The sequence below is a fragment of the Pyxicephalus adspersus genome, chromosome 6, assembly GCF_032062135.1.
Source record: "Pyxicephalus adspersus chromosome 6, UCB_Pads_2.0, whole genome shotgun sequence".
NCBI lineage: Eukaryota > Metazoa > Chordata > Amphibia > Anura > Pyxicephalidae > Pyxicephalus > Pyxicephalus adspersus.
Window position 1 is genome coordinate 88,126,419 of NC_092863.1, and position 13,604 is coordinate 88,140,022.

At 38.7% G+C, this 13,604-nt stretch overlaps 1 protein-coding gene across 4 annotated transcripts in view; it reads left to right on the forward strand.

Moving 5' to 3' along the window:
• WDR7 (WD repeat domain 7) overlaps positions 1–13,604 on the forward strand; it is a 202,942-nt gene that overhangs the window by 111,476 nt on the left and 77,862 nt on the right. For all 4 annotated transcript variants that reach the window (XM_072416511.1, XM_072416512.1, XM_072416513.1 and 1 more), the window contains one exon: positions 10,838–11,059. In XM_072416511.1, the coding sequence (XP_072272612.1) occupies positions 10,838–11,059 (222 nt within the window). The remainder of the gene's footprint in view (positions 1–10,837; positions 11,060–13,604) is intronic.

The window sequence follows — 13,604 nt, forward strand, 5'->3', positions numbered from 1 at the left end:
ACGATCAACGAACGACCGTACACACGAACGATGTTCAACGATCGTCGTCCAATCCGATCCGCCGGTCCGGTCGTTCGTTTCCAACGAGTTTCCTCGTTCGTCGGCGTCGTTGGTTACTTTTTTCCGAACGATTTTTTGCCCAATCGATCGTTCGTCGTTCGATTGGAACGATAAAAATTGGAAGTGTGTACGCACCTTTACATTCACCAATATTTTTACTCAGTATTTGTTTAGCGCCAACATATTACGCAGCGCTTTACAAAGTTCATAGTCATATCACTAGCAAGCTCTCAAAGGGGCTCACAATCTAATGTCCCTACCATAGTAGTCAGATGTCATTAACACGGTCTAAGGTCATTATGAGGGAAGCCAATTAAACCTAACTGCATGTTTTTGGAATGTGGGAGGAAACCGGAGTACACAGAGGAAACCCACGAAAAAACACGGGGAGGACCTGCACCTGACCTGTTCTTGTGAACATCCTACTTGCCTGGCTGTCCCATCAGTTTATACATTTTTATTTCACACTTACATTTCTCTATACATGTCATTGTGATTGCACAGCAAACACATCTCTGACCTGATTTTCAAAACTTTTCAGCTACTACCTTTTCATTTATCATTGTACAAAACAAAGTGTGTGTTTCCTGCTGATTTGTATTTTTCTTTTTGTAGTCAGAGATTTGGATAAACTCAGCAATATTTGCACCAACGCTCTGCATACTTGCATTGTCAGAGTGAACAGAATGGATTCTTAGCTGCTTTATTGAGTCCCTGTAAACTGTGGTCATCTAATTTTATTTGCTTGCCTATTGATTTCCTGTAATAAACTAGACTGAGTACTAGACTGGAAGAGGGAAAAACAACTTCCTGAATTAGGGAAAAAAAATATTTGGCTGGAAGTTATTGCAGATTGGGGGTTGTAAAAAATATTTTTATCTTTAATGTTTTGCTATTTATATTGACTACAAGAGCAAAATACTCTACCCTACCCCTTGAAAATTATTTATTGATGATCAAATCCGGATTAAATGATTTGTACATGTTCTGCAACAAAAGAATGCTAAAAGAAAATTTGCCATACATGAAAAAATACCAGGTTATCCTCATTCAGGAACCTGTCCACCCATTCATACAAAACTCCCCTTCCACTCCAGTCCTCCATCAGAACACGTTGTACACATCCAACGCTCCTGGTGTCATATCCTCCCAAAATGTAGTGCATAGATGTTGTCTTGTGAAGAGGAGGGGAAAATAAACCTGAAAAAAAAGCTCCGATAGGGGTGCGGTAGGTTTTGCATTATAAAAGAATGGTCTCTTTGGTAAGTATTATTTTTTTTATTTATTTTTTCAGTGTAGATACTTGCCTGCATATAAAAACATTTAAAACTGCCATCATTAGTGTTCTACATTGAAAACCTTAATTATCTGATTAGGCTTGTTTGACTTGCTGCTCTTAACTTTCTGCTCCAAGTACAGAAAATCTGTTTATCTGCCTGAAAATACAGCCATCTCCTACCTTCCTATCAGAGCTGCCAATGAAATTCTTATGCTACTGGTGTTCAACAAAGATTCTTTTGAAGCTGGGTGGGAAGAGAATAAAGGGGGGTGGCAGCCCCTATATTGTGAGTCAACTTTTTAGTAAACACCCAAAAAAAGCCTGGTGGTTACTGAAAAGTTCCAGGTGGTGCACCCAACTAAAAGGGACTGGGAGAAACATACTGCAGTTACATTTCAAGCAATGTTGTCCAGATCCCTGGGTTGCCTGTAAGCAACACAGGACTTTCTTGCAGAGGTTCTGCTGAATCGTAAATTTGCATTGTGAGCAGAAATGGTAAAATACAACTACTGAGCAGCATCTCAAAAAAAAAAAAACACAATCCTTGAATATTCAATGAACAAATATAGCTGCCACCTTGTACACCATGTAGTTACGGTTTTAAAACATAAATCCACTTTATGAAATTTTACATTCCTTTTATAGCTTTGCTGGGTACATTCATAACAGTGTTGTAATTCAGTTCTCTTGTTAAATCTAAACTCTTCGTTTAGATTTAACAAGAGATTTAACTCTTAGATTTAACTCTTCGATCTTCGTTTTCAGCAGAGATCATGTGATCAAAAGCCTAGGCTTTTATACCTAGTTGCAACACTAGATGGAGCCTGCAATTGTATTTCTCCATGAAATGTATTTCTCCCAGTATTAATGCTATATGAGGAGGTACTTTATATCTTCCCGCTGCAGACCAGTTGGTTGGTCTGTCTGTAGTTGGTCATCCTCAAGGTGATGATCATTCTGTAAAAGCCAAGCTGGGGCAAACCCAGCAAAGTCTCAGCAAACATCAAATGTACAAAAATCAAATACACAAAGCTAGTATGGGATGGCTTGGCTTTCTCCACAACCTTGTTTTGGGATTTACCTAGCCCTACGTTTATTATGGGTACAGCTAATCATTTATTTAACACTTGAGTACAGGTCCACTATAGTTTGATAGCAATTCTCTGGCTGGCCAGGAGTAGAAGATGTCGGGTGCTGAGTTCTTTTAGAGTGGATTCATATTTGCCCCATTCCCCCGCATCTTCTTCCTTCTCTTTCTGTAGAGGACGTCATCTTGAGTGGCTGGGCCACAATGATGTAATTTGCTTGAATTCATTCATTCCTGGCACACATAAGGGAGGCTGGGATTGCAGGTTATCCTGGCAGCCAAAGCTGAAAATGTGCATGGTCAGCTCAGCTTTTTGAAATATGCCCCTGCAATGTCCCTTCTGCAATAATCACCAGTTTGATTGTGGATTCCTAAAAGTGGAACTTTAGTTTCACTTTAAAGCAGTAGGTGTTCTCAGATATTCTTGAGCAGTGTGAAGAGATTAATTCTCCCTAAGACCTGTTGGGTTAGGTGTGCAAGAAAGAGTGTCAAAAGCAGAACATAACATTTTTAGATTTAATTATATTCAGACACTTTCATCATAAAAATAACAATGTGTTTCAGGGGTTCAAAGGGTTCCCTTAAACAATAAGGATTTGTACAAAAGAACTAATAGAATAGAATAGAAGAAGTTTGCACTGGGCTGATAAAAAAGGAAAGGCTGTTAGTATGATTACTGGAGAAGGCTTACCCGGTGCAATCATATTCTAGCTTGTGGTGTATACTGACATTTGTACTTCTCCATGCGGTGACCATAGCATTAATGAGCCCTTGGTAGTCTACCCTAATGGCTGCGTGCATAGTGAGCATGTTTATACGACAGGTTTCTACGGCAGAGTGAATGACGGGTAATGATTATTTAATGATAGATCTCAGGGCGGAAAAGCACTTAGCACTCTGAGTGCACCGCAAGTCCATTTCTCAGGGCTCTAGACAAGTTTATTTGGCCTCACCTTGAACAGAACAACACAGCTATTGATCTTATTGGTGTGGACTTAAACACTCAATGGATTTCAGATACTTTTTTTTTTTTTTTATCTGTTTAGGTAGTAACCGTTTCTCAGTGGTTGTCATATGTTACAAAGTTGCTAAGAACTAAAGAATTTTATTGATTAGGTATTTATGCATTTTGCTACAAAGGCTCCAAAAAAGTTCATACAATGGTATGGTAGGTTGTTGGGTTATTGATTCTGGCCTTGCAGTGCTAAGTACAAATTCCAGGACAAGACACTGCATGGTGTATATAACTATTATCATCATTGCCAAAACATACCAGTAGAATAATTGTAATTTCCCTCCAAATTTGGAATAAGGTATTGACACATGGCTAAAGTATTGAGATAAGGTTGTGAGCTCTTCTAATAGACTGATGGAGACATGACTATGGAATCTCGGTACTGTGGAAGATGTTGGCACAAAGTAGGCATAAACAAAAATAAATATAGAACTATCTTTAGTATCTTATCTTTAGTATTTTTAGTTTTTGAGCAGCCCAGATCAGGGTAGCTTTATTAAAAAAATATCCTAAACTTTCAACATCCCAAGTAACACCTCTAAATCAATTATATTAAAGTAGAATATGGAACAACTACATACAAAACAAACAAGAGAAGACTGCCCTCCAAAACGAACACATCGGGCAAGGAGGGCAGTGTTAATAATTGCCACCACTGCCAAAAAGATCTAAAGATCCACAGCAGAGATAGGACAATCTCTATATTGGACCACTTTAATGTGTACACTCCTTAATGGAAGAGTGTCCAGTAAAAAAAATGTTGCTTAAAGAAAAAAATAGGTACACATTTGTCCAACAGCATGTGGGGGACGCTCTAAACACATGGAAGAATGTTCTCAGGTCAGGTAAGATAAATTTTTAGCTTTGTGGCCATCATGGTAAATACCATGAGTGGTATAAACCCAACACTTCCATTACCCGGAGAATACCAAGCCTGCAGAAAATTATGATGGTGGCAGCAGTGTGCTTTGAAGGAAAGATGGATGGAAGTTAATGGAGGAAAATAAATACCTTTGCACACTCATGATTTTTGTCCTAACTAAATGTTGGTGTTTTGTGGTGGTGACATTCATTCATTAATAGACCTCCTGTGCATCAAACCCAACACAGGGTACTGCATACTGTGCATTGTAGTACTATGGTAAACAAAATATTGCACATCTTTCCATCTGTACTCAGCACCATGCACATCAATGTGGTGTTGTGGCTGCATTATTGCCTAATTGGTCATGTTAAACTGTGACTGTTTGCAGGTCAACTGCTGCTTTAGTACGACTCTGGTGCTTACTAAATCAGTGCTTTGTCAGGCGATTGCTGCATCCTAGCTGGCCAAATTCTGCCATGCCTTGGCTAGAGAGGCAGAAACATTAAATATTAGGTTCATAGTCTCTTTGATAATCCTGCTGCAGGAGAGTCGCAGACACTACAAATACAATCTGACATGGCCCTCAGGCTTTCTATAGACCTAAGAGGGCAGTTAGTTGTACACTAAAAATTCAGCTGCCCTCAGGGAAGCACATTTTTTAAAACTGCAGAGTACTGTGTGAAGTTGCAAGGTTACTTCTGTTGGTTTAGCTAGTTTATGTCTGTGTAGGAGAGGGAATCAGAATGACCAATATATCTGCCTCCCACCATAGACATGAAATGGTTACCTAGAACAAAATGATTAAGCAACTGTCTCTTATGTCTACATACTTCTTTTAGGAGCCCCTTTTGTCAATTTATGATGAGCACAGCCTCCTTGTCGGTCTTATATTCATTAGTCCCTAATTAGTCAAGATATCACTTTTGAGGTTGCAAGTCTGCTCGTCAAATTTATCTGCAAAGGCTATATGTGCACTCTATACTCCCAACCCCAAGAAGATCTAATGCACTCTCCCTCATTCTTTCTCAGTTGACCCTCTTTTAGTTCAGTTTTTAGTTCTCTATTACAATGTACCAAAAGCATTTTACCACTCTAAGGCTACATACATACATCAGATGATTCTTGTCTGATAGCCGCTTCAGGGTTGGTTTCGGACAAGAATCTGATGTGTGTACAGCGCTCGTCTGACGACATTCATGGATCCATCCAGCTGGATTGTGGAACAATCTTAATACAAGTGAAGGGGAAAGAGCACAGCGGGGTGCCGCACTGACGTTCTCCCCCTTTCTTCTCCTCAATATAGAGCAGAACGGCGATGTATGTACAGCGCTCGTTCTGTCTTTTGTCATTGAAAAGTATCAACAACAGTTATTGAAAGTGTTTACGTAGCCTTTTAACCAACCTCTAACGTGTTTGTTAAAGACATTATAAATTAAAGGTAATGGTGAAAAAACATTACCCAATCATTTTACTTTTGCATGATAATTGTGTCCTTTTGCTACATTTGTTGTACTAAAAGGAGTACTTTTACTTTTACGTCCCTCTTTTTCATCTCAGTTTGACATTATGGTGAAATTCATATTTGATGTAAATACTTGTATGTAAATGTACTTGTATGTTTAGCACTTTGCTGAACTCCAATGTCCTGTTTGCCATTGATCTTGAACAATTCTAGAAATATAAAATTCCAACTCTTATTTGTTACATGCATGTTCCAGGTCAGCGACTCTAAAGCAATAATTCCTGAGACATGTAAAGCAAGTAGTAAGGAGACATCTCATAAATGTCCGACAGGTTTACTTTAGCAGCATATTGTAAAATGATGTGCAATAACCCAGAGCAGCCAATCATATTTGAGCTTTAATCAATTAAAGCAGTCAAATAAGTGATTTCTGTTTTCCTATTGGGTATGCCAGGTTATTGCTTTTTTCATTTTTCTGATTTATTGTAGGAAGGTTGTGGAATGAACATTCCAAACTCTGTCAAGCACAACTTGATAGAAATAAAATGCTTCTGTTGCACTTTAAAAGATAAAGATATTCCAGGAATAGTCCTTCTTTTGGGGAGCGTTCTGTCGACTGCATCTGTCTAAATGTAGAACATTTTCTCTTTTCATCTGTCTGGCTTTTTGTTTTTCACATAAGGCTATTTCAAGTTATTAATTTTCTGCCTGTGATAGGGTGATCAACCGTTCTGTCAAGAAAATGGATCTCTCTGTCGCCCTTTAGCATGATTAAATGAAGGCAAGTCACTGGGAGAAAATACCACATTTTCATCAGACAAATGAATTTGTCGCTCGGTCTTTTTTAATGCTTTTTTTCTAGTCACATTTCGGCTTCAAAAATGTTCTCAGTGGAGGACTCTGTGCCCCGTTTAGAAGGAATAAATGTATCTGTGCAAAAAGTGCAAAGGGTTTTTATATTTGTGTCTTTACATGGTTTAATTTTTGACACCCAGCTGTTCGGTATTGGAACCCCTTGCACCTACTTAATAAAATGTAAGGCCTTGTACACTGTCTTCTATGTGCTAGTGATATACAGACCGACTTTAGTTCAATTGCTCTGATCTTTTTTTTATCAATTAAACATTCTTTACAAATTATTGATATAATATCAACATATCATACACCAAAATTGACACATAATAGATTCTTTGGTTTGATGTTTTTGTAACTGATCAAAATGCTAATCATTTGCTATATTTTCATAAGAGCATGCTCCAAAATTTGAAATGAAATTTATTTAAAGGTCGCAAAAAACCTTGTATGAATTTCTTGACCTGGAAAAGCGGAACCAAACCCTGCCATACTCTCCTGTTCCCATTCTGTCGTTGGGTGCCGCCAGCTTCTTCTTCTGATTAGCTCAAGGATGACCTAACACCCTGCACATGCCCAGCTCAACACAGTTCCTTGGAGTGATTAGACAAGTAAGGGTGCTTGTTGCAGAAGGGACATTGCCTGTACCTTTCTTCAATAATGCCTGAATCTAAATTTTTAAAAGTGGAACTTTGGTTCCGCTTTATGTTTGTTTCATTTCTACTCTCCAGTTTGATCACTTGTTTGAAATAGAACAATCAGCCCATGTATAATTACCGTTTACACAAATTTTTGTGAAGATTCAAGCTAGATACGTTGGGGAAAATAATCTTCCTACAATGCACAGAAGTAGCTCAAACTTGTGGGCTTAAGTGCCACATCCTTTATGTCTTCCTTCCCTCTCCTGGGTAAGTTTCCCAAAGAAGATTTCTAGTACATGTTAAAGTCTGTCAATGCTTTTTGGATTGTTAAGGTAAAAATGGGGCACCACTGACATTTTAGGCATTCTGTTCTGTCCTATTAAAGCCTCTGGTAGAACATATAAAGTCAAAAAGGAGAAGCGCCAATGGTCTGAGTCATTTAGCTTTTGAGCTTAGTAACAGACTTTTTTCAACAGTTAAGAAAATAAGATGAAACATAGCTGTTTCAGCATATTTTTTTGCTAAAGATTTAAAGCCTGTTTTGGAGGGTTTTTCCTATTTGTCATGCAGGTTCTGTATGAAATCAAGAACTTAGCCTAATATTTTTTGCTATTATTGTTGTTAGTACTTCAACACTGTTGAAAGCTGCGTTATGCTGACTGCACCCTAAAGAGTTAAACAGACAGATCACACAGGGAGAACCGGTCAGGGTTTCCAGCCACCCATCATACACTTTGCACTGTATTCAGTCAAAAGCACTCATTCACCATGATCAACATTGTAAGAATACTATGCCACGGCATGACGGACCACTGAAAACCCAGACCACTGCAGAGTTAAACTTTAAAATGAATACTGAAGTGTTGATTTAAAGCTTACTGATAACCTATATAGTTATTATAACCCTATAAGTTATTATACACAGGCCTCCAGAAAAAAGTAGTCCCAGAAACCCCGCCAGCTTTGCACAGTTTGTTATTTAAAAACCTTTCAATAAATATGCATTTTTAAAAAATAAAAAGTTCATACAATTTCAAAATATGTCGTTTTAAATATGGTAATATAATGTAAATAATCAGCGTATAAATAAGTTAATAATAGATTGAGCAAATATAGGTTTACAAGGGTCTAGCTATGTTTCTGTTTATTTATTGCTGTTTTCAGCAGACATAAATATTGTAACAGCTAAGCCAAAAGTGCAAGCAGCAGGAAGTTCAGCAGCAAGTGTGCCTGCTGTTTCATTTCCTACTGGAAGGCACACATGTGTTCTTCCTCCGACTAGGAGCTGTGGCTGTAGTAGAGTCAGAGCGCACAGGGTCAGTGCCTCTCCTATTGATCAGTATCCCCGCAGTCCCCCTACTCCAGCATCTGCTTCATTGGCTTCTTTCAGTGCCTGCTCCACTACATTAGAATAGAAATCCATAACCAGAGCTGTGCTCATCCAAGCAGGGGAAGAAACTAAATTAAATGGTATAAAACAATCTCGGATCAGGAGTTTGTGCCAATTCATCTTGATCTGAGATGTCACACCGGGCCCCTGTGTCTGAGCACCTGGACTTAGAGGCAGCTCTGCTGAAAGTGGATGGTGTGCTGAGATCATTCATTTGTCAGCCAGAGGAACGGGCAGTGTTGGTTAGCAATTCCCCTTCGGTAGAGGTCAGCTGACAGAACAATCAAGCCTGCCGCACAATGGAGCTTTTTGCTTTGAACTATTGTTATAGGGCATGATTCTTCTCGCTGGGACTGGGGGAGGGAGAGGCAGTGGCTGGCCTTCTCGTGGCCAGCCTGCAATATTGAAGCATTAGCCGATTCAAATCAAATCATATTTCAAGATTGCTCTTGTTTGACCCCATGGAAGGAAGAGGTGTGGGGGTAGCTCAGAGGCCTACAGTGTATTGAAACCTTAGTGACAGCTTAATGCGCACTGCACAGGCATGTATGCAATGTGTACTTACCTATTTAAAGCATATCTAAACCTATTACCTAAAATGTCATAAAAGCTTTAACATGTTAATGTTATTTAGAGGTCATTTTTCACTATTTTTAAATCTATATAATTTAATCCCATAATACCTAGTGGTTCTGCATTGGAAGTCCTCGCACTTCCTTTTCAGTGTGACCGCAGGGTGTCCCCGCTATGCCCAGTCACTGTGACACATATTGCTTTATCTGTCTAAATATGAATTTATGGTTTACATCTGCTTTAATATAACACTCACAGAATGTACACAGGTCAGTTTGGTACACAGGTCAGTCAGCTTATTATTTTTCCCCCAAGGTGGAAGACCCATATTTCACCTGCTTGTTTACCTAGTAGAGCCCAACGCTTTCTTCATTCTGAGTGCTGGATCTCACTGTCAGAACTTTGCTCTGCAGACTTCCCTTCCACTTTGAACTGTTGGTAGGCCCTGCAGCTGATTTTCTGCACTCTATTCCCTCTGGGAATACATTTCTGGACATCTGATGGAATTTGAATCACTTTCTGTGAGCAACAGGATAGTAGTCTTTCTCTTTACTCCTCTATATTATGTTCTATGTTCCTCAGTTTCTGCAAGCCTTGGAGCCTGGGCTAGGGACTGAGTTCTCCTAGTCCCAAAGGGGCCAGATTCGTATCCACATCCCTAAGTTGTACATCAGTAGTAGATTCCAGGAGTTTGGCTATAAGGCCAAGAATGACAGCAATAGATTTACAGCTGCTCGTATTCTGTGCCTCCTTTGGTAATACCAAAGGTATTGTCCAACATAAAATTACTGAGGTTTATGACACCCTGTAAATCCAATTTTATTATTGGTTCCACTGGTTGTTTCAACATATGTTTTTTGCATAGACCACAAACTTTGCTTCCGCATTTTTGCCAAGTTTGAATTGTCCAGCTTTGTGCTAGGTTTACTGGATAGGAATCAGACACCGCGGGTAGCATGTAAAAACAATAATTACTAATGGTAGCACATATAAATTTTGTGTTCACCAGTATACATTAAAGCAGGAATTTACATGCTTATATTTTGTATTTGCTGGTTCCTCCTTTCTTACCTCATCAACAACTTTATGAGGTCTTTCTGTTTTCATAAATGACCTTATTTTGGACCTAATGACATTGCAGATTTCTTTTTTTGGTCGTTGCTATCCAGTGCAGGCAGATTGGAGTTATGGAGGGGCATCATGGTACTTAGCTTCCTGAACAATTAAAGTGACTTTAATTTTAACAAATTTAAATGTGTATGTGTGTGCAGCTTTCAGTGCCCCTGCCCTGCCTAAATTTTGAGTCTTCTGGTCTCGCAAAGATCCATTCATTCCTGGTGGTGCCAAAACCTGCTGTGCCCTTCTGCCTCTCACAGGTTCCTTCAGCCTGTGAGGCAGCCCTTGTTAGTGTCTGTATGCTGTCATTTATTAATGATCCTATTTTGGATGATACTTATGTGGTAGCACAGCAGTTTTTATCTGTGTTGAAGTTATTTTCTAACCGGTCGCCATTTTTCTCTTCCGGAAGTTAAAAAGGTTTATGTACTTACTGTGAATACAGCTAACTTTGACCTTTTTATGACAGTCTTATATATAAGTCTCTTTAATTTCAGGTTGCCTTTCCAATCTTCCTCCAATGAAAAAAGCATCTCCATCATATGAGGAGAGGAGAAAGCAAGCCACTGCTATCGTCTTGCTAGGGGTGATTGGAGCAGAATTTGGAGCAGAGATTGAGCCTGCAAAACTCCTGACCAGACCACGCAGTTCTAGTCAGATTCCAGAGGGGTTCGGACTGACCAGTGGAGGCTCCAACTACTCACTTGCCCGACACACCTGTAAGTAATAGAAAACTGTACAATAAATTGGACCTGTCACTGAGAGATTTTGTAAGCTTACTAAAATTATTCATGTCCTGGTTCTAAAAAATACAGCTTACCTGATTGGTGTTCTGATCCTCTGCCTTTATTACTTTCTCAATCACTGAATAACTCTGTACTCTTGTGTTCAGCTAATTTCCATACAACTTTCAACATAGTTATCTGCATGCTTGCTTCAGGTTTGTGACTGTAACTATTAAAGCCAAAAGATCATCTTTACACCCAAGCAATTATATTGTTTTATCAGAACTTCAGCAATGGCAACTTGCATATTCTCTTAGTGCTGAGTTGTCTTTGAGGCTGATGTTCTAGATCTTTTTGGTAAGAGAACCACATGTTTCCTACAAAACTTTTGTCAAACAAAGGGCAGGAAACGGAGTGCTGCCATGAGGGCACATATTGGTGCCAAAAAACTCTCCCTGCTCCCTGTTCATCTGTCCCAGCAGACATTAACAATATATCTGCTGTGAACCTACAGACGTGGGGTATGGGTTATCCATTCCTTCCAAGTAATGGCTATTGAGATTCAGCTGATCAAGGTGAAAATGTTATGCACTGTATGAAAGGTTGTTCCTTATTTCTGGAGGTGAACCTGCAGAAGTCTTCTGCCTAATCCCAGGTATTTCCTGTAGACTCATAGTAGCAGGAAATCCAAAATGTATCCATACAGCAGACCGAATATATACCCCCACAATGTTCCCGTTAGATTTGTTGATAGACTTGATTACAATGACTGCTTTTTTCATACCAAACCTTCCCAGTCTGTCTCAGCTTCACTGCTTATAGAGCCTAGCTCAGGCTTTACACAGCTCGCCAAATTCTTGTGAAATAAGAAAGGTAAGAGCTGTCTGAAATCTGCGCCATATTGTATATGGAAACATATTTATTGGTTTGCAGGACCAAACACTTTAAAAAGGTGAATGATGTATAGACAATAAAATATACAGAGGCTGTATGATGGGCAGTGAACTAGTATTTTCATGAAGGGAGGTGGTGTGTGTATATGTATGTGTATGTATTTAAACTGTCTCTATACTGTCTCTTTACAAGTTACCGTAAATCACAGAGAGGGCTCCCTCTACTTGAAGCAGTCTCTGCTTGTAGACCTCTGTGCATTTCAACTCTCAGATTCCTGTATGTTCACCCAATCACATAATTTCCAAAATAAATCTTCAGTTGGTTAAATTTATTGTACAGGAAGGCGTATATCCTGCATTTGTGAACTGATGCAAATAATAAAAAAATCGGCTCTGAATGTTGTGGGTGGGAACAGCAGTAATGCGTGCTTGGCTGCCTTTTTAATTTCAGATATGTGTGGATTAAATGGAGCTGTATGACATTTATAATCTCTGCAGATCACTAGATGTGTGATCCCTGAATGGTTGTCTGTTTGTTTTCTCTTTTCCTGAGTTTGAGTGGCAGGGCTTTATTTCAGTTTACATGTGGCATAACCTCATTATTCCAAGATTCAACCAGGAGCTCCCTCTCCTCTTCAGCACTTTTGACATTTATCTGGGTAAATTCAATGCCACTTCAGAATTGTTTTGTTAAGGGCAGAAAGTTCAAGAAAATAACACCTTTTTGTATTCCTCTTTAGGCGTGTCTCCTAATCTTCATTCATATTTCTCTTCCATTCTGTATAATTCCACCCCCATTTATCTCCCTCCCCCATTCTATATCCTTCATCTTCAATTAAAGTTGCTCAGCATTCTAAATCCTGGTGTCTTAGACTATATTCCTCTCCCATTCCACCATTTCATTCCACCTCATTCATATTACTCCTCATTTTTATATAATTGTGCCTCATTCATATTACTCCTCATTTTATATCTTTCTATCTCTTTCATGTTATTCTTCTAATCTATTATTCTGCCTTTATTCATATCCATGCTCTATCTTATATCCTTCATTTTTTGTTCATTTCCTCCCACATTCTATATCATTTTATCACATTTAAAACCCTTCCCTATTCTGTATTGTTCCTCCTTCCTTTATATTTCGTCTTCATTATCATTTTTTCCATCCTCATTAATTGTTCTTCCTTCTATTTAATTCTACCTATCTTAATCCTACATTCCGTATCCTTCTAACGTCATACTAATTTTCTACCTTCATTCTGTATCATTCCTTCTTCCTTAATTTGTTCCTAATATTACATCCTCATTAATATTCTTCCATTGTTAATCATTCCACCTTCATACATATTTATTTCCCCATTCCTTATCATTTCATCGTCATTTGTAGTACTACTCAAATCCATATTATACTTTCCCTCCATTTACTAAATTTTTTCCTTTATTCATATCCATCTTCCTTTTTATGTCCTTCTCCCTTCATTCACTCCCTCTTTCCCCTAGTATTCTATATAATTTTACCCTAATTCAATGTCCTTTCCCATTCTGTATCATTCCACCTGCATTATTCCTCCTCATTGTTCTATGGTTCTATTCCCACTCACATTCTTTTCCATTCTATATAGTCCTACTCTAATTCATGTTTCATC